The sequence below is a fragment of the Diachasmimorpha longicaudata genome, chromosome 15, assembly GCF_034640455.1.
Source record: "Diachasmimorpha longicaudata isolate KC_UGA_2023 chromosome 15, iyDiaLong2, whole genome shotgun sequence".
NCBI classification, from domain to species: Eukaryota; Metazoa; Arthropoda; class Insecta; order Hymenoptera; family Braconidae; genus Diachasmimorpha; species Diachasmimorpha longicaudata.
In genome coordinates this window covers 5,195,323-5,217,254 of record NC_087239.1, presented here as the reverse complement: position 1 = coordinate 5,217,254, position 21,932 = coordinate 5,195,323, and the positions used below count along the sequence as shown (strand labels likewise).

Here is a 21,932-nt window from a genome sequence, read left to right as displayed (position 1 = left end):
AAATTACGATGAAATATTTTATTCAGAAAAAAAGGTTATTGTCAGTCATTAACTGGTGATCTTGGTTAATTCATTCTTGTTGATATCAAAGGTGTAGTGGAGGAGAGGATAGATAAATTCAATTCTTTAAAAAATCCGTAAACAATTCAATAATGAATAAATCACTCCTAAAAATACCTATTCCCCCTCAATACCCTCCGGACTGGCCGACACTACCCATCAAGCAATTAAGTTCAGCTCCAACAATAGTCTCCTGATTAGCATAATAAGGCTCCCTGGGATTCCCATTGTTATACTTCATCTGCACAGCAGTTTCATAATCAGGGGTAGGTCTGTATGAAGGCAGCAGGGCTCGCAGATTGGTCAGCTCCGTCGACGACACCGAAACAGGAGGATACGGTGAGGTTGACAGATCATTATAACTAGTCCACCTCATGTCCTCCTGAATCCTCCTCTCGAGGTTAACCGAGTTTGCCTGCTCAGTGGATTGATCGCAGTCATTTCCATCACTTTCGAAGTAGCTTGTCAGTCTCTCGCACGTTCGCGCCTCCTGGTGATGCATGTAGAACGTGTGCTGGGCGATGCAGAGTCTCCACATGTACTTGGCATTCTTGGATTCACTGAATAAAAACTGCTTGGGCTCGTCCTGCTCAGTCTGGCATTCTAGCCTGAAAGTCTTCTTGTGATTGATGACATTGCTGATGTCTTTCCACCTATAGAACTGCGTTGTCTGGCTGCCAGGGCTGACGACCATGATGCCGTTGATGGATATTCCCAGAATTACTGGATTATTCCCTTCATCTTTAGCTGCAAAAGTCTCGTGGCCATAGCCCTCCAGCTGCATCGCAATGGAGATGTACAACTCTTCAGCCACTGCCTGCGTTACACCTGACAGACTCTTGTATTGACAAATGGCTGACGTCAGCAACTGTTCTCTCCCCCCTTCCTCAGCATCCAGGAGAACCTTTGGAAAGAGATTATACTGCTGGAGGCAGTCGAGAGTGTGTCTTGCTGAATCATAGTTCCCAAACTCCGCTTGCATGGAGTAGCTGGCCAGCAGTGTTGCTTGTCGGCCGTTACACTGGGTCCTTCCCTCCAGGACGTCATGCTTCAACTGGAGGTAGTAGTGGTATCTCGTCATCTCGTCCTGGATAAGCTGTACATCGGTTATGTAGTACATCACACGGAGGTGCAGGGTGAGACCTTTGGCTTCCTTCTCCAGCTGGCGTTTTAGGGGCTTGTCCAGATCGATCCATCGCAGAGCTGAATCACTGTGCCTCCAGATGTATTGCAGTCCGAAGAACTCGGGTTGGGCGAGGCCCAGGCGCTGGATCACGTTGTCCAAGCATTCCTGGCCGAGACTCTCCAGGGAGAGGGTGCACTCTACGGAGGTGTGGTCCAGCAGCTCGACGCAGATTACGTACTGGTTCTTGGAGACTACGTTGTACTGACGGGACTTCTTCAGGTGGAATTTAAAGGGCATCTGCGAAGGTTTAAAGTGAGGAGTTATTGTTGTTGATGTTACTATAATTATAGTATTTTTTTAATTATTAATGGAACTACTTTATCGACTAGATTATTGCATGTTGGATCATGACGTAGTTTCCTACACAACAAATAATATTTGAAGAAATAATACAATTTTACATTTTTTTTATAAACAGAGGAACAATTTCTATCAGATCTGAACGAAGAAGCGTTCGTTCGCTAAATTATTAGGTTCCGGAATGAGAAAGCTTTGAAATTAATGTCGTGAGTATTTTTAGATCCTCGGGGGAGGATTGTCTCGATGGCTAACCTTGGTGAAGAACTTGCATTCGAGCTTTTGGGAGTCTATTCGGACTGTTTATGTTTTCCTTCAACGAGTCATTGTTTGGCCCTTCCAGTTCGTATTGACGTGGTCATGGGGCAACTCACTCGCGTGATTTCATTGTTTCCAAATTTTCATAGAGGTGGGGTGGTAGGGGGTATTTCTCACGAATTCCGAGAGAGAAATCACTGAGGATTAAGGATATTTCAGGGAATCACAATGTCTTGAGCCTGACATTCGGCCAGAACTGACCGTTTTTCGTCGACAGTGGCGCTGACAGTGGCGCCGCCACTGTCGACCCAAAACCTAACCTAAAAAAATTACTCGCCCTCGGCCCTATTCGATATAAATGAATTGGTGATATTAAATGGTTGTGCATTTGTAATCAGAACAGAAAATCATGAATTCACTCTTGAACAACATCAAAAGTGTATCCCTAGTTGCCAACACTTTAGCCAAAAATGGAGGCTGTGTAACTAGAGGGTTGAAATCGAACCTGAAGATTAAATGGATCAGGCCTCCAGCAATACCTTGTACAGACCCTTCAAAAACTGGAGACTTGGAATCAACAGTGAAAACTTCTCCTGATGAGCTAGCCTTCGGATACGATAAATCCGAAGAGCTGAAAGAGTACGTAAAATCTGTGGAGTGGTGCAGTGATCCTCACGAGTGTCATTCTCGCTCATGTCGAATTTCTTTTTATTTCAGTGCTCCAGATATTGTTAAGAAGCTCTTCACCCTAGGTCAACTGCCTACCGCTGAGACTAAGAAGTTAATACGCGAGAAGTTCAGAGATCTTGTCAAGAGGCATGACATGGATTATAGATCGCCCGAAGCCACATGTACGTTTCCACTAATTAATTTACGTTTACTAATTTAATTATTACATCAGTGAAAAATATCACAATATTGTCTCTCAAAAGGACTAATTACTAATACACTAACTCCTGATTTGACTTCAGTGGCAATAATGACCAGTACTATTCGTCACCTGCAGGAGTGCCAGAAGACGCACCCACGAAACAGAAAAAGCAAACATTTTCTGAAAGAACTGAACGATAAGAGAAAAAAATACCTGACAGATCTACGGAGATGGGACTACAAGCGTTTTGAATGGGTCTTAGAAAAACTGAACCTTGTTTATCACCCTTATCCAGAAATCTGGGAGAAACCAACCAGGAAAAAGTCTCTTCGAATATTGACGAAGGAACATTGCAACGAGGTCAGGCAGGGAAAACTTGATGTCTACAGAGCAGAGCTGGGGGCACAGCAGAAGAACTTCTTCAAGGAGAAAGCGGAGAAATTAGCGTTTATTAGATCTGAGGAGATCGCTTGTGGGTTGGAACCCACCATCACTGAGGAAGAGATCGTAGCAGCTCAAGAAAAAGCTGCACAGTTATGTAAATAAGTCAAATTTGGATCTCAGTAAAAACAATTTTATTAACTCCATTCAATCTCGATTAGATTCACATATAGAACTCTCCGCCGCCTTAATCTTCCCAAACAAAGAATTGTACAACTCGTTTTTAGCGAGATCAGACCAAGTGTCATCAACAGTAATAGGCGCCATGAAGTTGACTAGCTTCGCATGTACATTATATCTTATCCTTCTCCCTTTTGTGGCCCTCGTGTCAATTTTCCTCTTCATTTTGCTCCTCATGTTTTGCAGCTGAATCCACTGTTTGCTCAACTGAATGGGATCGGTAAGGTCCGCTGATTTCTGCTCAATCAGCTCCCTCAGCAGCTGATGATAAAAATCATCGTCATCGTAAATCTCTGGGTCGTACTCCTGGATTCGCCTGCCATCCTCATCAGCATCATCCGGCGAATCCTTTCCAACGATTTCATACTCTGATCGTTTTAATTGCGTACGTTTTATCAGCTTCGGTTTATCGTTGAGTAGATACTCAATCTGTTTGACCACTGGCTGTGTGGCTCCTCTTGTTGTATTCCCAGATGCCAGTCTGGTTTTGTCGTTCCATTTCTGAATGACTGAATCTCTAAAGGGCTTGAATTTGTCATGACGTTCGTGGAGAAGGTTTTCATAATCATTCAGGGTCCGTAGTTTCTTCGTGGGAGGCTCCTCAGATTTTTCCTCTTCATCTTCTGACTTCTCATCCTCTTCTTTGTCTTCATCTGTACCCACATCCTCATCCTCATCAGAAGGAATTTCCTCGTCCATGGGGTCCTCTGCGATCTCCCTCCTCCCTTCATCATTTTCTCTTGATAGTAAACTCCTTGTCTCAGGATTATTCCTCAACAATTTCTCCTGCATCACCAAGAGGTTCTGCAACATCCGCGTTAATTTACACGTCGTCTCATTTTTACTCTTCGCGAAATGCTTGTCAGCAGTGAATTGCTGGTGCACATCGAACTGAGGCAGCTGATTGCTGGTTACCAGACACTTCTGTAACTGAATCCTCATCTCCAGAATATTCTCCCACATCTTGAGCTGTTCCCTCACAGCGTGACCTCTCTCGATGTCCCCCTGGAGGTTGGCCGAGCTCATGCCTCGGAAGGGGAGGGATGGATCACGGCTCCTACGTAGGGGGTTGTCCTCATCCACTTCCGAGTCATCATCATCATCCTCATCACTTTCCTCATCGTCATGTGCAGATTCTTCGCTTGTGTTCTCATCATCTTCTTCTTCTTCTGAGTCTTCAGAATGTATCTCATTTGAGGATTCTTCAGCATCTTCGCTGCTTTCATCTTCGTAAAGCTCTTTTTGTGAGACCTTTCTTCCTTTGTATCTGGAATTATCACATCAATGATATTGGCTCAATGACGAATTGCAATACAAGTGAGTAATAAAATGTTATTTAAATAATTCTCAATAATAGATTATAGTTTATTTATGTACTGAGTACAGGGTCTAGCCTTGACAATAATTAATACATGGAATTGAATAATAGTTATTATTAGTTGGAATAAATATTATTGTAATGCCAAATGGGAAGTGACTTACCTCTCGTCACCTTCGTCTAGCAAATTGATATTTTGTTTACGAATTGAGGACGTGACAACCTGATCATCATTGTCTGACTCCTCGTATCTGTCGACGACTTGAGCCCGTGTCTCCTCTGCCTCATCGTCAGACCCAAAATTATCAGGTACTGCTGTTATCAAACTGTTTATTTTATCGGCTAAACTGGACGTTTTCGACTTTTGGGACATTTTGTAGATGACTTTGTTGTCAGGGAATAACAGACATTGAAGAACACGTGTGAATACTAAATATTCTATTATGTTATTATCTGAGTTCTTCCAATAGATTGAAACATTGTACTGTGAAGTTAGCAGTATATCGACGCCATATTGAATTTGAACTTTACATAGGCCGTGATGTCACTTCCGGGCGGTAAATTTAAAGGTTAACGAGTGCATCGAATTCTTTTTCGAAAGACAAAGCCGATAAATTATCAGTTTTTGTCACCAAAAATTGAGAAAACATCGACTGCAAAATTGTACCTGTTGCTGAGACAATCTTCAACGCGTGTTAACGCGGTAAAGAAAACTTTCTACTTTACCGACCTCGGGCGGAAAAATTTAAATAGAAAAAATATTTTATTTTTTCAATTGACTATTTTTATTTAGAATTTTACTTGACCTTGACCTACATTTGATAAGAACAAAATTTGGAATTTTAACTCCAGCTACAGTCCAATTAAAAAAGCAGATTTTTTATTTTTTTGGGCCATCATGCGCATAAATTAAATTATTCCTCATTACCTCAGTAACAAGTAAAGGAAAAATTAAAATATCAACGAATTGATCGCATAAAAAATGATAGCCTTCAATATCATCGATTAAATTAAATATTTCCATCCTTTTGTTATTGGAAATTATTATTTTAACCCTTCACCCTTCAGACTACTCTATCCTTCCACAAACAAAGTAAACAGAATCTGCTCAATTAAAAATGTAAACATTGCAATGAGCAGTCGACAATAAAACGATCATATAACGAAGCGCCAACAGAATGAGTTAACACACGATTAATGTCGAGGACAAGACCTCAAATGTATATCCAACACAATGCAAATACATATCCAGGAGAATTTGAATAAACGAGTCAATATGCGGGGAATTCCCCGTGTCATTGGCTCCATTAATCGAGGACCACAAATCTTCGTGGGGGTAGGGGGCTGTGAGGGCACGTACGGAGCTTCAAATAACGGAATATTTAGGGAACTCTTTTCTCTACTCAACAACCAAAATCCCAACCACAATTATTACAAAGTGTATTACCGGTTTTGCACTGATTGCCCTTTTGAGCGTAACTAGAGCGAGCGATGTAGAAAATCGTTGTTCACCCACCGCAACTGGGTTTGTTGCAAATTCGCTTATGGGTAATGGATCCGTGCATTAACGCGTGCCAATGAATTTTATGTAAACATTGTCAATGGTTTTCAAATGACTATTGTCGGACCAAATGGGTTTTTGGCTGGAGGAAGTGGCGCCAGCGGACGTAGGCTGACCGTTAGTAGACCAGTGATGGAGCAACGGAGTTCGTTGTCCTTTCACCAGGTGAATTGATTTGTGTATTTTAACGTCCTTCATTATGCTGATGAATATTCATTTGCAGGTACTGAAAAAAATTGTTCGATACTTGGAGTGAAGGTTTTCGAAGTAAATCACGATCATTGCAAACGTCGCAATAATTAAAAATATTTAAGCCAATTTGGGATTTGGATTTTTTTTTCAGGTCGCACAGGAAGTTCCTGGTGACTCCTGAATTTTTCTGCGGACCAGTGGACCACATGGAGACCATAAAACCAAGAAAATACCGGTAAATAAATTTTGGATATAAATTAGACCTCTAGGGGGTGAAACGTGGGATGAAATGACAATCAACGACTTTTTAGGACAAGTTTTGTTGGAAAAATCAGACTCGGGAGACTAATTTTCGCTCCCTGAAGATCTAATTTTGACCTAAAATTTATTTTCGTGTACGGGAGAACGTCGGCAGCAGCTGCATCAACGAAGGAGCTAAATCACCGCTTGCGACACTTATCTCTGGACATTTATCGAGCGAAATTTCCCAGAGTCAATATTAATATGCAGGTCATCCCGTCGTAATTACTGCGGCTGTTGAGGAAAAAGCCATATTAAACATGGTTAATGTCGCAAAACACGAGGACATAGCTTGGGGATCACGATCTTGCCCTCTGTGGCTGGATGACTGAGCAGGACGTGAGGATCAATGGACCTGGCCGGGCTAGATGGTCTCCTGGTTATTCACCTAATCGAGATAACGAGCCAGCGAATTAGTGCGATGGAGGAAGACAAAACGTCGGGAAAAATTACCGGAAAAAAACGTAAAGTGCCCGAAGATTTTTTATAAAATTCAGTGTAAATTGTTATATAAAAATCCCGATTGTCCTGCGGATTACGTAAATAGTTCCGTCATTTTTTACTGAATATTTCTCTTCGTATAACGTTTACTCAGTCCTGCAGGCATCGGTGCTCACTGCACACTGGATATATTTTTTATTTGCAAAATTCAATGCAGCACTTGTCCCGTAAATACCAGTCTTCTGATGCCAACGGCAGTTAATTAATTCTGTTGACTCTTTTTTGATTGTTCTCCGTATCCAATGTGGATTCTGTATCACCAAAAATATGAATAAAATGATGTCACGTGTTTTTTTTTATCGCATTCGGTCGGCTGGTGTTTGGATAAATGAAATGAGAGCAAAAAGCTTTCGGTGCCGAGTGCTGAGAGGAATATTATTATTTATTTTCAAATGCAAACCCTCAAGGGTTTTTACCTATTACATTTTTTTTCTCACCCTATCCCTCACGTCTTCTATTCGCATTTTTTTTACTGGCCATGTCATACTTTTTCTGGAATGTTCAGAATTTTTTCGTGAAGGTTCACTAAAAAACTGCGTAACTTTCGTAATTTTTACTGAATCTTATTTTGACTGACAGATTACGGAATTGACAGGTCATTTTTATAAAGAATTTTTCTCTCCGTGTAATTTTATATTTATCTCTGTACAGGAATAACGCGCAGTACTTCATCTCCTCCTCCACCCTCCCCCCTGTATTTTTAATTTTCCTCTTCCCCGAAGGGGAGGAAATTTGATCCTTAATTCGTGGAGCACGTGGATGCAATTGTAATCGTAAAAGTTTTCACCGTTTCCCTGGGAAGAAAAAGCTCCATTCAGAGAGACCAGCTCAACGTAATCGAGAATTCCATTTAAATTCTAAATGAGATCCGGCTGAAGAGTAACCCCATGATCGGTGATAATGTAACACTGGAGCCTAATCACTGGATAATGGAGACGTGTTGTTTGGACACGTAACATCATGATTGAGTGATTCAGCTGCAACGAGCACGAGTGCGTACCAACGAGATCCCTGATATTTTCTAATTAGTCGGCGACTCGAGTCCCTACGTCTGCATCAAAGTGAGCCTCTATCAATTGCCGGGTGAAGAAAAAAACTACCCCATTAACACCCTACTCTATTCCGAAAAATGACTGAAACTTGGTCCAAGTTTTTACGTCAGAGCGCGCAATTATCCGCACGCGGCCCCCGAAATTCTACGAACAAATTTTCAGGGGCTAATGAGCGAAAAAGGCTAAAACAAGCGGAAAATTGGTCCTCCATCGCAGATAGTATTATTATTTTCCCTCATTAATTAGAAATATGGCATCATCTCGAGGGGAAGTGGCCAATAGTCGAGTGAAACGCAACTTCCATTCGGAGGCGATTAAAATTTATTTTCCCATCTCGATGATTTAGTTCAAATGATTGCGCCCTGAAAATTACCCGGCAATATCTTTCAGAGAGCTTTGGAGGAGCTTTAAAAATTTGGAGACTCAAAAAATCTGTCTCCCAAATCTTCCAGGATTTTTTCCACCAAAAAACTCAAACATCAACGACCACAATTTTCCATTCGAAGGTAAAAAAACAGACAGCACTCTCCCCCTCGTTATTTTTCCCCAGAAAATTTTCCTCGTGCTTTCAGAGCTCTTTGAACATGTATTCCACACACTGGAAGCTTTATTAGATTTGCGAGCACCGGTGGGCTTCTATAAACGAATCCCGAAGACCGTCAACTGTCGAGCAGCCTCAGATTTTCACCGACGTGCAAGGTGAACGAGGCATACTCTCCTCTGCAATATTCATCTGTGTCAGTGTGAGAGGAAAAAAAAGAATTTATCATTCATCAAAACGAGGACAAAGATAAAGTCAGTGGAATTTGCAGCGTTGACTCAAGTCAGTGGAATTTTTTTTGAAATATCAACCAAAAGGCAAGTGCATCTCCCTCCCTTTTCGCTGATCCAACGAGTTCATGACTGTGACTGACCGAACTTGAGTTGATTTACATGTTGATGTGCACAAGTGGACAACGAGACTGGGGATAACTGCTGACACTGGGTGATAACCTGTTGACAATGGATACACATTTATTAATCGATTTAACAACAATTTTCAGTCGGTCCTAATTTGCATTTCGTATCTCCCCTGTTATTCACGAATTTCCAACAAAAGGAGAGTCTCTCGCCTGATCCTTTGAACTCACCTGAACCCCCAACCCCTTTCTACCCTTCTCCACTCGCTGTGTGAATGGGGTTGAGGGCTTTTCGCGTATCCAGAACTCCCCCGGGGGTTTCATCTCCTGGTAACTATGAGAAACGGCCGACTGGGATAGTGCAGTGTCCAATATACAAAGTTGAAGGGAAACGATGGTGTGGGGGTGGGGTTTATATCGTCGACGTAATGTGCCACCTTCGGCGGTGTATTTTGCTAGATAAGAGGGAGGTAAGTACACATTATTTTGGGAATATTCGTGCATCGATGAGCGGGGGTGGAGATGGGGAGGGAATCGATGGCATTCTGATGGATGAGGATTGATGGCCCCGGAGAGGCCGGGGTTGTGACGCGATTTTCGCTGGCGGGGGGTTATCTTGGGGGGGGGGGGGTGTGACATCACCTCCTGGGGGCGGAGGGAATTTTTTCCGGAGGAATCAGAATTTGAATTTTTTTTTCCAAATTTTTCCCTCGGAATGAAACTTTCCTGAGCTGCACTAGGGTTTTTTTTATTAATTAATTATTGTATTTAGCGTTTGTATTCGGGTGTTTTCGGTAAATTTCTCTTCATATGAGTCGAGTGATTGAGCTTTTTTGGGTGGAATGAGGAGCATGAAGGACATTTATGGTGCGGCCATCGTCATGAATGAATAAATTTTCATCACTATTTTCGATTATCCCATGAAAATCAAGGCAATTAATGGGGAAATTCTAATGACCCAGTATCCGAACGCCCATCTAACGAGAGACTATTTCGATGCTTCCGGTATCTGACCGTTCAAAGGCCCAATATCCGTCGACGCTATTAAATTGAGACATCAATTTGGGTATTGGGACCTATTCGTATACCGATACCTCCACCTGTTCTATTGCCCCCTCTGGTAATAGAATTCTCAATGGGCAGCTTTTCAGTGTAAAATTATTTTGTCCAGGGCCCGGTGAATGGTCTAGTCGATCGAGCTGATGATCGGATGGCCCAGATGCCCGGAGAGAAATCTAATTTTTTAATACTCCGCACATCACCATTTTTAAAACACAAATCAATCGATAAACTTCTCTCCTGAGTATTGAAACGTCCGCGATGTGGTGCCTCAGCAGATAAAAATTCCTGGACATCGATTCTCATCCACAGAATTTGTCGTTAGTATTATTAATGTTTATAATCAGTAATGATAATGTGAGGAATGTCACCATGATGCAATGGGTAATAAATTGTTTATCTGTCCAGCAATCGAGATGAAAAACTTCCATTGATTTTATGCTATCCAATGAGACTTTTTACGAGCGTCAATGTATAAATTTAATAATTCCCATTGCAGAACTTTGAACCCTTGAATGATACGACCTATCTGCTGAGCAAGAATTTCACATTTGCTGGGCTTATTTTTTTATTCGATCTCCAGCAAATTTTTTATGTGATAGGATTTTATCGTACTGATACTATCGAGTCAAACTCTACGATTGGTATTGGCTAAGTTTTGGCTCTGGGTAAGTTAAACTTTGAAACTCTCAATCTGAAGCAACTACTGAACTTATTCGATTTAATCTTCGTTTTTTTTTCACTGAATGGTCATGAGATTTTTGTCCAGTGGACTGTCCAGCCTCTAGCGAGGTACTTTGCCATCAGGTTGATGTAATTATCGGGGCAATTGACCGTATCATGAGGGACAATTCACTGAAAAAAATGGTACAAATCATTCATTAGTGTTTTATTATTTACAGGTGATGGTGGTACTGGTGGATATGTACAATTGCAATGGGCATTGAAATAGGTCGTTCGAACGAGAAGTCTGAAACTCCGTCGAGCGAATAATTTCCCGTCTTTTCACTTAGTTAACTGGAGTTTATACACAGGTGAGTGAGTCCTCGATAGCCAACGACCACAGCAAACTCTCGGGAGCTTATTATTGGCACATCAATGACGGACAATGAGGAGAGTGGGAGGTGCTGTACATCCGAGCTGCATTTGTATGTATTCAGCTGCTTCAATTGTAAGAAGTTTAAACGGTACATGTGTCAATGCTTTTTCATGGATTAAACTATTTAGTGGAACAACCTGATCCATTAAAAAGTCAACAACAGAAATAAAAATTTTCAAAGAAAATATTTTAATGAATTATTCTGTTTCTATAATTTTTTTTTTTTAAGTCGCGCGATTCTGATGGCTTCAACTCTATTAATTTGCCCCCGATTTTATATTTATCCGCCTCTGACTGTTGAATAATAAATTATGATAATTCAGACTGACAGGTGATTCGAGAATATACAATTAAAAATATACGAAAATAAACCTCGAATTTAAATCGTTGATTTTGACAATATGCTAATTAGTGTCATTATTTTCCTCTCACGGGAAAAATCCGATTATTCGAAAATGAATAAATATTGCGAAGAGCTCTTCAACGAAAAATTTCCCCAGAAAATCTACGTGAAGCGATTGCTGTTGAAATTTCCATGACTCGTAATTTTCAATGTGTGGGAGAATTTTATTTCAATCCAGCGGACCATGTATCGAGAATCTCAATAGATACTTCATTAACCCCTTGTGCTGAATAGCCCGTTAGCCGACCGATGGGTTTAGTGGATTCCCAGTTCGAGGGGATTAACGTGCTTCATTCATAATTCAATTATAACCGAAATGAAAGAAAATCCCTCCGAGAAAAAAACACCCCGACGATTACGATACTTCTATTATCGACCTGAAAAAAGGTCTGCACTAATGACCACTTTTTAAAATCCCCGAGGGGAGAAACTACTTCAGGGAAATATTTATTTTTTCAATCCTTTATTTCTCAAACCCAGTAATTCCCCGACAATTTTAATTACCCTTAAATTGCGTCAATTATCTCGTTCTAAAACACGATCAAGTCAATTATAATTTTGAATGAAGTCCTGAAGTAATAATGAACCCGAAATAATTCATCAAAGTTCCTCCCTCAAGAAAATCCGAAATTTCGAAAACCTAAATAATTATTAACAGAGTTCATTGAGGGTCGCACAGCAGCTCCTCATCCCCTAGCAATATTTGTCAGAAATAATTTTTTCCCCACGCACTCACCCCCTCTCCATCATAACTGATCAATCCCCAAGAAGTCAATGTTTCCCCCAACACCATAACTCCTCCCCGTCGTTCCTCCCCATCAAAAGATCAATCGATCCCCCAGGACCGCGCGATCCATTTCTTGAGAGACTCTCCACCCCCTCCCCCATATGTATATTCACCGCTCCTCATCCCTGATCTCATTTCCCCCGGTGCGGAAGCGCCGTGGCCCAGAGGTCGGACGCGAAGAAAATCAAACCGTAAGAGACAGAGAAACTCCTCCACCTCGACACCCCCTTCCTCCCCCAACCCCCCCAAAATACACCCCATGCACATGTCCTCATTCATCCTACATCTCCACCCTATCCCTTCCCCCTTTCTCCCCCTACCACAAACGATATTGATTTTCTCCATTTTACAGGCGCAAGCGCTACGTCGTCCTAACTTGCGTCAGGGGGGTGCGGTTGTTACCATGGATCCCAGTGTACTCGCCACCATGGACAAAGACGCACTGAAGAAGCAGATTGAGAACATGAAGTACCAAGCGACCATGGAACGGTGGCCATTATCAAAGAGCATAGCGGCGTAAGTGTTCAACTGATTACAGTATTTATTAATTATCTGTATACTAAGACCTCAACCCAATTGCCGGACATGATTTTCCGCGCTCCCCGATAACAATTTACGATTTGTTAAATCATCACCTCGGACAGTGTTATCACATCACGCGCATAAATTCGAGTGACCCCACCGGTTTCTCACGATCGGTATCACCGCAATCGCGAATAATTCACGTTGATTTATTGAATTTTTTATTTAATCGTTCGAAATCCGGGCCATCGTACGATTACCCCAAACGATCGTCAGTCATCGAGTGTTTCAGGTGCTGATAATGTTTGGGGGAGGTAATGGCGCGGATTACAAAAATTATTTCGACACCGGAGACGGAGTTATCGATTGAGTGAATTGGCATTTTTTTTTTCGTGTCATTTGTCGATTGACACAAATTCGAGTGACTGCGAGGAGTGAATTGGAGGGACGGAGTAGTCGGGGGGTTGGGGTGGGGGTGGTGAATTTTTTTCGAGTGTTTTTACTGGGTAGGGGGCGGAGGGAAAGAGCCGCGGAAATAGGGAGACTGTCTAACCACAGCCGGGCTTTCCCTCCTGAGGTTTGACCGCTCGCGAGTCTCGTGTTCGTCCGCCAGGCGGCGTCGTCACCAGCGCCGCACTCGGTCGCTGCATTCAACCCCCATGCAATCCACCCCCTTCTATTTTTAGTACATTTTCCCTCCCCAGGGGAGGTTTTTCATTTTTTTTTTTCTTCGAAGCGTTACTCCGAGCGCTCGTGTTTCATCGATTAACTACTGGAGGGAATTACATGGACGTCAGTTTTACCAATGGGGCGGATGAGATATGTCTGCTGACAGGCCTTTATTACACTGCACCGAAACTTGGCAAACTTCGATGGCAAACTACCCTTCGTTAGGGGCACAATTAATAAGCCCAACCGATGATTACCGACTGACGTGCCATTACAATCACCCGGTGTTCCGTGCACTGATGGGGTAGTTTACCCTGACTGTCTCTTGTGGTCTTGTGTACATAAAAACATATACAATAATGAAGTATATACTTCATGTATATATACACATAGTTTATGTAATTTAATAATAATAATTTAATACGTGGAAAATTCATATCGTCGAGAGACAATTTTTTTCAAGTTCCAATGGACTTTCTGAAAAAAAAAAATTATTTATAGTCGTTCTATATAATGTTTATTATTCGTGTTATTGTTCTCGTTTGGTCTTGCCTCTTGAGCTCACTCAATGCTCCTCATTCAATCTTGATTAATAACTCCATTCGCGATGAGAGTAGTTCAAGTCCCTCGATACCGAACAATAAAGCCGTTGTGGGGAGTGGAAACAGATGCGGAAGATTTCGGCGATTCTGCCTCGAGGGGGCGGTGGTTTTTACCGAAAAAACGCGAGGCGGTAGCTTTTTAAAGCGCTCGAAAAATATTCAAACGATTTTTTTCCGAAAAACCACATTTGATAAACTCCAGCGACTTTTAAAGCCGAATAAAATCGCAATGAGGGCCTTAATTGAGGACTAATTCGATGGGGGATATGATAAATTCGGGTCTCAATTCCCTCGATCATTCATTTACTCAAAATTTAATTCCGTCTCCTGGTGTTCCCACCATAAATCTTGAAATGCAAATGACCCCTGAAACTTCCGCATCTGTTGAGTGCGAGAGGAGTAATTTTTTCCCTTGAGACTAACGAATTTATGAATAGTTTAATTTTAAGTCCAATTCAAAGTAGCAATTTTCGAACAGTTAATATCGGATGAATCTCAAAGAAATTCTGACAGTTTCATGAATAAATAATCCACCTGATTATCATTCTGAGACTAACGGCTCTTCTCGCAGATAGTCCCCATATTTTTCCCGCAATTTCTCACTTTTATCGGCAATTTCATCGCTCAATGAATATTCACGTAAACAATCTTTATTGTCCTGAATACAAGAATTCATTGTTACCCTGAGAACTTGAGTAAGTGGATCCGTTGGGGAAACTCGCGAAAGGGAATTTTCCATTCTCTCCAACAATATCGCATATTTCAAGGAGCCGGGAGTAACAAATTCAAACCACTGAATAAATAAAATATTGCATAATTACTATCGTGACATAATAATATCTCTTCTCGTGCGGTGATTCACTGTGAAATCGATAGTCGACGGTCTCTCGTTTCCCTTTAAATTTTCATTCACCAACGGCCAGAGCTTTCAGGATTTGAGGGACAGCCGGGGGTAGGGGTAGGGGGGTAAAAAATTCGATTCGCTCGACTGAGGGAGTCGTAGTGACTCACAATACCCAGATTGGAGTAAATCCTTGACTACAAATGGTTCACATACAGTCTTGATTCCAACGATATATCACGTCTCGGCGAGAGACCGGTGTACGTAGGCGTCAGGACAAAACCCAGACCACTAACTGGGATGTGGGTATGCCTGACAATGTCGGAAAGTGTACTCGTGAGTAAAGGCACAGACTATCCCCTCGTTTAACGTTGACAGTCAAGGCTGAATTATCCTCGCAGTATCACACGTTCGCATTAACAGGATCTCCTTGGGGGTTTGCTGGACAATATATTTCAGTTTATTGTCATCATCTTCCTGCTGGGAGTCGTCTGTTTGCGAAGTAAATTGATAATTCTGGGTCCCCTCGCGGCAGTTCCCTCCGTTGGGGTGAAATTGTTTTTTATTCGGTAATTAGATCGTTTTTAATTGATTGATTAATTGGAGGAGTGATTTCTATTTTCGTGTTGGACTTGTTTGAGCGCTTGATGACATTGGAGACAGCTGGAGGTGTCATTCGACGGGGAAAATTTTCTTCTGAAGGAAATAAAAACCTGTTGTCAGTTTATATTTTTACGTAATTTAAAAATATAATCGTAAAGTTTATGGCGGGGGAAATTGAATTTTCCAAACATTTTTAACGGATTTTCTTTCACTTTGAAATTCGGTTCTGCTCGTATCGCGAAATTTACGCGATTATTATTGATGTTTATCCTTTGTTCTCCAATATCGCAACTACGTGAGGTCCATACAAACCCGAAAATCTCTCCTACTCGAGTTAATTCAAGGATTATCCACCGGCGCAATCTCGTCGCTCGGTAAAAGCCTTGAAGGGTGTTTGCCCCCTTCCCTTTTTCTTTTATCCTTGAACAACCCTTCCGGGTTAGCGATCAGTATTCCAGTCGTTACTTGCCACCAAAATTTTACCATTCTGGTAACAGCACAGCAGTCGGTAAAGAATATTCCCCTCGTGGAATATGTTTTCCTTTATGGAAGTCGCGGGGTTTCTCGTCGCCCTCATGACTCTGTAATTCTCGCACGCCTCCCTCGTTCTCCATCCCCATTGCCAGATGGTGCCGAAGCATCCATGGAGAAATGACACAACGACGTGGGGTATAACAAATCAAATGGCCTCGACCATTCGATAGTCGACGAACTGAAGTCGGTGAAATAAAAAAAAAATAAATAAATGGAAACGGTTTTGCGGTCGACGAGAGTGCGGAGTGAAAGGCGTTTAGAGTAAAGCCGGAACGTTTTTCACGGGATCGAATTCCTCTTCATGCCTGTACAACTGCTGCATTTCCTATCCTGGGACGGCACCGTAGACTCTCGATTACACTTCAAAAAGTTTCATTTTCTCTCGGGATCTTAAGGCGTGCGTGTCCTCCTTTCCGGGATAAAAAAAAATTCTTCTTCATTTCCAATTAATTATATTCAGGAAAAATCTTAATTAAAATTGCTCCAAAAATTACTGTGAATTGCCCCGACTCTGTCCCTCCCTCCCTGCAGTTGCGGCGATTTTTCGCCCTCTGAACATCCAACTTTTACCCCAAATTTCTGTGTAAAACCCCCAGAAAAAAATTGTACACTTTTATTTCCGCCGGCGATCCATTAGAAACTCCAGAAAAGAAATTTCAAATGGAGTCTCTTCCCATTTGTTATCATTAGTGCATCCTTGAATTTCCGCAATTTCATGTGCCGCCCGAAGCAACACCATAATATCACAGCGCTGAATATAATAATTATGGAAACAATATTTCTCCCCTTTTTCATTCTCAAAGTGAACAACAGCCTCTCGAGACGCATATTCTTTTGTCTGTTCCCTTTCCTTCTCCATCTAGCATTCAACCCAGCACAATGTCTAATATAACATAAGTACGAAAGTGCCACACTTACTCTCCACCTCCCCCTCACCGCCACCCCCTCCGGCCGCGTTGTTCTTACACATATATATATTTTTTTCTTCTCTTGTATGCACCACGTCGTCTCACTTGTTCGCCTTCCTTTCGGAAGCCTCTCGTTGTCAGTCTCCTTGAACGCGAATCTCGAGTGTGCAGTTGTGGGCTCCCTTTCACCAAGAGTTTTGCTCGCCCGACGACTGTAACGGTGGCAATGGGATATTTGCCGTAACGAGAAAACGATTCTCGATGGTAACCGCGTACAAGGAGCTTGAGCTGATGAACATTTTGATAAAGGGAGAGGTGATGAGAGATAAAAGTAAAAGAAAAAAAAAATGCTAGATCCAATGTCTGTGCGAATCGTTAAAAAATATTGCGACTCAATCATTCGATTTCGTCACCGATCGTCACCGATGAACTGAAAAAAAATTTTCGCGATTTTTTTTTTCGCGTAAAAATGATAGAATATGATGGAAAAATTTTCAGAAGTGGAACTTCCCCCGGGTGATTACCAATCGAGAGACAATCGAGTCGATAAATCCAGGAATAAATAAAGGGAATCGCCCCATCGAATGCATTTGAATCAATATTCCCTGCGTCGAGTGTCTGATCTTTTTGTCTTATCATCATCTCTTTGTCTCCGCATATCAATGGCAACGTCGGCTGAAAGATTGATTTGAAAGGCCGTCCACCCATTAATAATCCCTCCACCGTCATTGTGACTATCCTGGAATATTAATTACGACCAGTTGTTTCTCACGCTTCAGGCGAATTGAATAAATTCACGGCAAATCTACCGATACCCTAATCATTTCTCGATTACTCCCGAAACAATCATACCCCTGGTAATTTGTCTTACGTCTTCTCTTTGTGGATTCCCCGACGGAAGAGACGTCCATCGATCTATTTCACGTTTGGGTCCCATTGGTGAGCGCTTGTGCCTCCACTACTCAAACCCGGAAACAGTAAATTCACGGGAGATCTAGAGCATTTGGACGTAAACAGGAGAGAGGTGGAGTTGAGGATGTTACTGAGGTTGTATGGACGGATATAGAGCAAGAAAGGGGATGGATTTTAATGGGCTGAGTGGGGGAGAATTGGGAATGAGGGGAGGGGAAATGCTAATTAACATTCGCTTGTGGGGTATAGCTACGGGGCATTTCCCTATTCTCCTCCTGGGACTAATGAATCGATTTCAACGACGACAAACTGCCGTTACTCTCGTCTACCTCCCCTGTACATCCCCCACTACCATCACAGTTTACCTGGAGAACGGCTGACAGAGGCGATAAACTGCTTAGGATATACCCAAACTCGACAAACTAAATTTCCGAAATGACGCAGAAATAATTTCATTGAAATTTTACTTTCATTTATTCAATTAATATTTTTCGCAATTGCACAGCTACCACGGGCCCTCCATCTTGCGAAATTAATTCACAGACGTACACTGTCACTATTATTATTATTATTTTACTAGGGATATTGTAGGATTGTCCTCCTCCCATGTCATGAGATCAGGGTACGATAAAAAAATCAGAAAGAAATTTAAAAATAGAAATAATTTGTATCATCAGTTAATCGAATTATCTGTAATTTCAGGATGCGAGAGTACGTCGAGGAGAACGAGAAGAATGATCCGCTGATTCATGCACCTGACAAGAAGAACAATCCCTGGGCTGAGAAAGGAAAGTGCATAATCATGTAAAAGACGAGTAGCTAATGCGTAAAACAATATCAATGAATATAATGTGAAGTTGAGGTACAGGATGAGAAAAGAAAAAAAAAACCACCAAATCACAATGAGAGAATCGACCATGCGTGTTTTATAAGATAATTATTCTTATGAGTAGTTGAAGAATGTAGAGTGGATTGGGCAAATGATTCAGAGCGTGGAGTGAATCGAGGATAGGGAATAGCTTCGAGGAGCCAAATTCACACAGTGATCAATGGAGAGGTCTCCGTTGTGCTGATTTGTCAAAGAATAATGGAAAATTCGTTTGGAATTTTAAAACTCAATTCTCCCATGATCAGCACTGAAAATATTGCATTCAAAGTGAATTGGCACTGTGTGATTTACGGAACTCCGTCAGGCGGAACGAGGAATTTGTGGGAATGAATGAAAGGAATTATTCATAAAATTATAACACATTTTAGCCACTTTCATCACGTCGCCAATTACTTACCATCACAACAGCGATTGATCCTGTCGATTATTAAAGACTTAATTGAAATTGAATAAAATGTCATTCAGTAAATCTAACGCTCGTGGTATGACACGAGTAAATCGAAATATTCTTACTACTCGTAATTGTTAAGACAACAATCATCTCATTGGATTGAATTTAATGAATTTTAGCTGAGATAATCGATAAACCAGAAACAACTGTATTCATCATTTGCACTATCATGAGTATCTACTCAGTAATTAACTAATTATTAATTGTAAAAGATGAAGTTTAACCAACAAACGACTTAGGCAAGAAGTTAATAAATAACACATATTATATATATTCATATACGTTATTATTAATGATAACAATGCGACTTGATAATAATATAATGGCGTGATTTCTTACGAAAAAATAAACCATTTTGTCATGTGTTAGTTCGGACAGGGAGAATATGATTAACAGTCGAAATTGTCTATTGACCTCAAACTGATGGAACGATTGAATAGGTGTATTGCTCGTTAACACAATCACTCATCCATTCACACCGAATATTAGCGTGAAACTGATGCGTACGATGAATCAATACGTTTGGGTTATTGCTCCTTACTGCCGTTGTGACGAGAATTAATGAAATAAATAAATAAACAAAATCGTGAGACAGTGAAACTGTGGTACATGATAATTTCAATGATTTTGTCCAATGTCTGTCGCTCAATGCAATCAGCAAGTGACAAGAGTTCGAGTCACGATGACAATGCTTTCCACTGATGGGAAAATTGATTCAATCAACGAATTGACGATTGTCTCTGTATCTTGATGAACTGATGAATCAAATTTAATTGCTCCACTCGCTGGTGTTTTGTCGTGCTTGACGATGTTTGGTAAATCGATTGAACAGCGAATACATTTGTTTTGAGATATCGCAACATCAATTGTTCCGGAAATGTTTCGTATTTGTCAAAACCGCTCGCCAGGGTTGAAATACAGGGGTGAAAACATGATTTTGAGACCAAAGTTTAAGTAAAATAATTTTTCTTTCCAACTTTGATATATTTGTTATTTTACCTTTTCCTGGGTTGATGGATCACTGGAGGAATGTTCTTCCCTACTTCTTCGTGGCTCTGGGGATTCGTTCCTCTGGTTGTGGAGAGGATTTTAGAGGTGCGAATTGAATAAAATGACGGTGTTTGCCATTTTAACATTTTTTATATCATATTTTTAACGAATATTTTATCGCTAATTTTACGAGTCCCTCATTTTCGTTAATTATCCCACGGACTTCCTTGTTTGCATTTTAACCCTCCAATTTATTCCTTCAGCTCCTTTTTCCGAGTGATAATGAGGAAGTAAAAATTGCCTCGCTAATATTTTTTACACTTAACGACGTCGTTTCTGAAATTATTCAATTAACGAATCCAATTTCTTGGAGCCCAACAACCGTTATTGACTAACGAATTCACCGCGAGTGAACTACAAATACAAAAATGTTATTTCAAATATATTTTCTATTCCGATGACTCGTCAGACAGATTTAGTTTTCTAAATTTTCCGATAAATGGACCTTTCCTTTTATCCTCTTAATTATTCGTACAATAATTTCCTGTTCTATTTTCTCCCCCTGTCCCGGCAAAGTAGTCACAGACGAGGAAGTGAAAATGGTCGGTATTGGGTTCGGCAGCTCCTGAAAAATGAAGTGTTTCACTTCAAAAATAGACTAAAAATTCGACTACATTTATTCTGAAAGCTATCGCAGCACCATGGTCTCCATGTTCATCATTCATCTTTGATTTTGAGGCCAAGTAAAAGTGAACAAACTCCTTTCTTCAACTCCGTTCTATTTATTTTCCTTTTCCCGGTTTAGTAATTCATCGGCCAGCGGTCCATCGACACCGTTCATTCGCCTGGACTTTGTCCATCAACAGATCTCCAACGATGACCTGTCCTGCATCGTTCCTGGCCCGACGTCATTCAGAGCCCAAAGGAGACACCGTCAATAGACTTCTTGGACACTTATCTCCCTCCCCTGTCTGCAAAATCCAACTTGTCAGCCGGTTCTGAAAGATAACGACACGATTTTGAAACCGAGTAAAAGGAAACGATCTCCTTCCTGTCCACGTTCATTACATTCATTATATTGTCTCCACCGTTCAAGTCATTCAGAGGAAACTCCTGTCCTCGTCTTCACCCCTTTATTTACAATATTCACCGACAATTGTCTCTGAGTTCCTTCACCCCTGATACCCCCCTCCCTGCTGATAAATTCTGAGCACATGTGGGATATTTCCGTGACTCAGGACGATAATAATGACAGGACAGGGATTAATGGTTGTCTGGTGATGGGGTCCCTCAGGAGAAAGGAGACCATCCCAGCCCTTCGCAGGCATAGGCACCTCCCGTAGGTCAGTTCAATTTTTTTTCTTGATACGGTGGGTCAGTAGTGACCGGTGAAACCCAAATATGTCTCCCATTCTGCTTCCCCTCCCCTCCCACCCCTAAAATACCGCTCAATCCGTCCATTTACCCACATGGTCCTCTCGTCCTTCGCAATTTCGAAAGGACGCGCACTTGCAGTTGACGTTCTCAACGAATAAGGAAAACTCCTC

The 21,932-nt window shown here is 41.4% G+C and overlaps 5 protein-coding genes across 9 annotated transcripts; 3 read left to right on the top strand and 2 right to left on the bottom strand.

The window, feature by feature from the left end:
- Positions 1 to 3: 3 nt before the first annotated feature.
- On the bottom strand, positions 4 to 2,047 carry LOC135169512 (tyrosine-protein phosphatase non-receptor type 14). Its single transcript, XM_064134578.1, has 2 exons — positions 1,799 to 2,047; positions 4 to 1,483 (listed from the first exon to the last, which is right to left on the bottom strand). Exon 2 carries the CDS (start codon positions 1,481 to 1,483, stop codon positions 188 to 190), a length of 1,296 nt encoding a protein of 431 aa, XP_063990648.1. The 5' UTR covers positions 1,799 to 2,047; the 3' UTR covers positions 4 to 187.
- Positions 2,048 to 2,060: 13 nt separating this feature from the next.
- On the top strand, positions 2,061 to 3,259 carry LOC135169515 (small ribosomal subunit protein uS15m). The gene is made up of 3 exons (XM_064134581.1): positions 2,061 to 2,440; positions 2,519 to 2,652; positions 2,773 to 3,259. The coding sequence occupies exons 1-3, from the start codon at positions 2,211 to 2,213 to the stop codon at positions 3,216 to 3,218; spliced, it is 810 nt and encodes a 269-aa protein (XP_063990651.1). The 5' UTR covers positions 2,061 to 2,210; the 3' UTR covers positions 3,219 to 3,259.
- On the bottom strand, positions 3,231 to 5,102 carry LOC135169510 (protein AATF-like). Its single transcript, XM_064134575.1, has 2 exons — positions 4,776 to 5,102; positions 3,231 to 4,560 (listed from the first exon to the last, which is right to left on the bottom strand). Exons 1-2 carry the CDS (start codon positions 4,982 to 4,984, stop codon positions 3,261 to 3,263), a joined length of 1,509 nt encoding a protein of 502 aa, XP_063990645.1. The 5' UTR covers positions 4,985 to 5,102; the 3' UTR covers positions 3,231 to 3,260.
- Positions 5,103 to 8,899: 3,797 nt separating this feature from the next.
- Ggamma30a (G protein gamma subunit 30A) lies at positions 8,900 to 20,371 on the top strand. 2 transcript variants are annotated; one of them, XM_064134552.1, is made up of 3 exons: positions 8,900 to 9,075; positions 12,817 to 12,980; positions 18,758 to 20,371. In XM_064134552.1, the coding sequence occupies exons 2-3, from the start codon at positions 12,868 to 12,870 to the stop codon at positions 18,861 to 18,863; spliced, it is 219 nt and encodes a 72-aa protein (XP_063990622.1). In that variant the 5' UTR covers positions 8,900 to 9,075; positions 12,817 to 12,867; the 3' UTR covers positions 18,864 to 20,371. The 2 variants fall into 2 exon arrangements, with proteins under 2 accessions (XP_063990622.1, XP_063990623.1); XM_064134553.1 differs by lacking the exon at positions 8,900 to 9,075 and adding an exon at positions 9,087 to 9,202.
- LOC135169498 (uncharacterized) lies at positions 9,210 to 12,791 on the top strand. 4 transcript variants are annotated; one of them, XR_010300214.1, is made up of 3 exons: positions 9,210 to 9,586; positions 10,288 to 10,495; positions 10,675 to 12,791. XR_010300214.1 is itself a non-coding variant. In XM_064134550.1 (3 exons), the coding sequence occupies exons 1-2, from the start codon at positions 9,392 to 9,394 to the stop codon at positions 10,828 to 10,830; spliced, it is 351 nt and encodes a 116-aa protein (XP_063990620.1). In that variant the 5' UTR covers positions 9,210 to 9,391; the 3' UTR covers positions 10,831 to 10,843; positions 11,078 to 12,791. The 4 variants fall into 4 exon arrangements, 3 of the variants coding, with proteins under 3 accessions (XP_063990620.1, XP_063990619.1, XP_063990621.1); XM_064134550.1 differs by lacking the exon at positions 10,288 to 10,495 and having other exon boundaries at positions 10,675 to 10,843; positions 11,078 to 12,791; XM_064134549.1 differs by lacking the exon at positions 10,288 to 10,495.
- Positions 20,372 to 21,932: the final 1,561 nt, after the last annotated feature.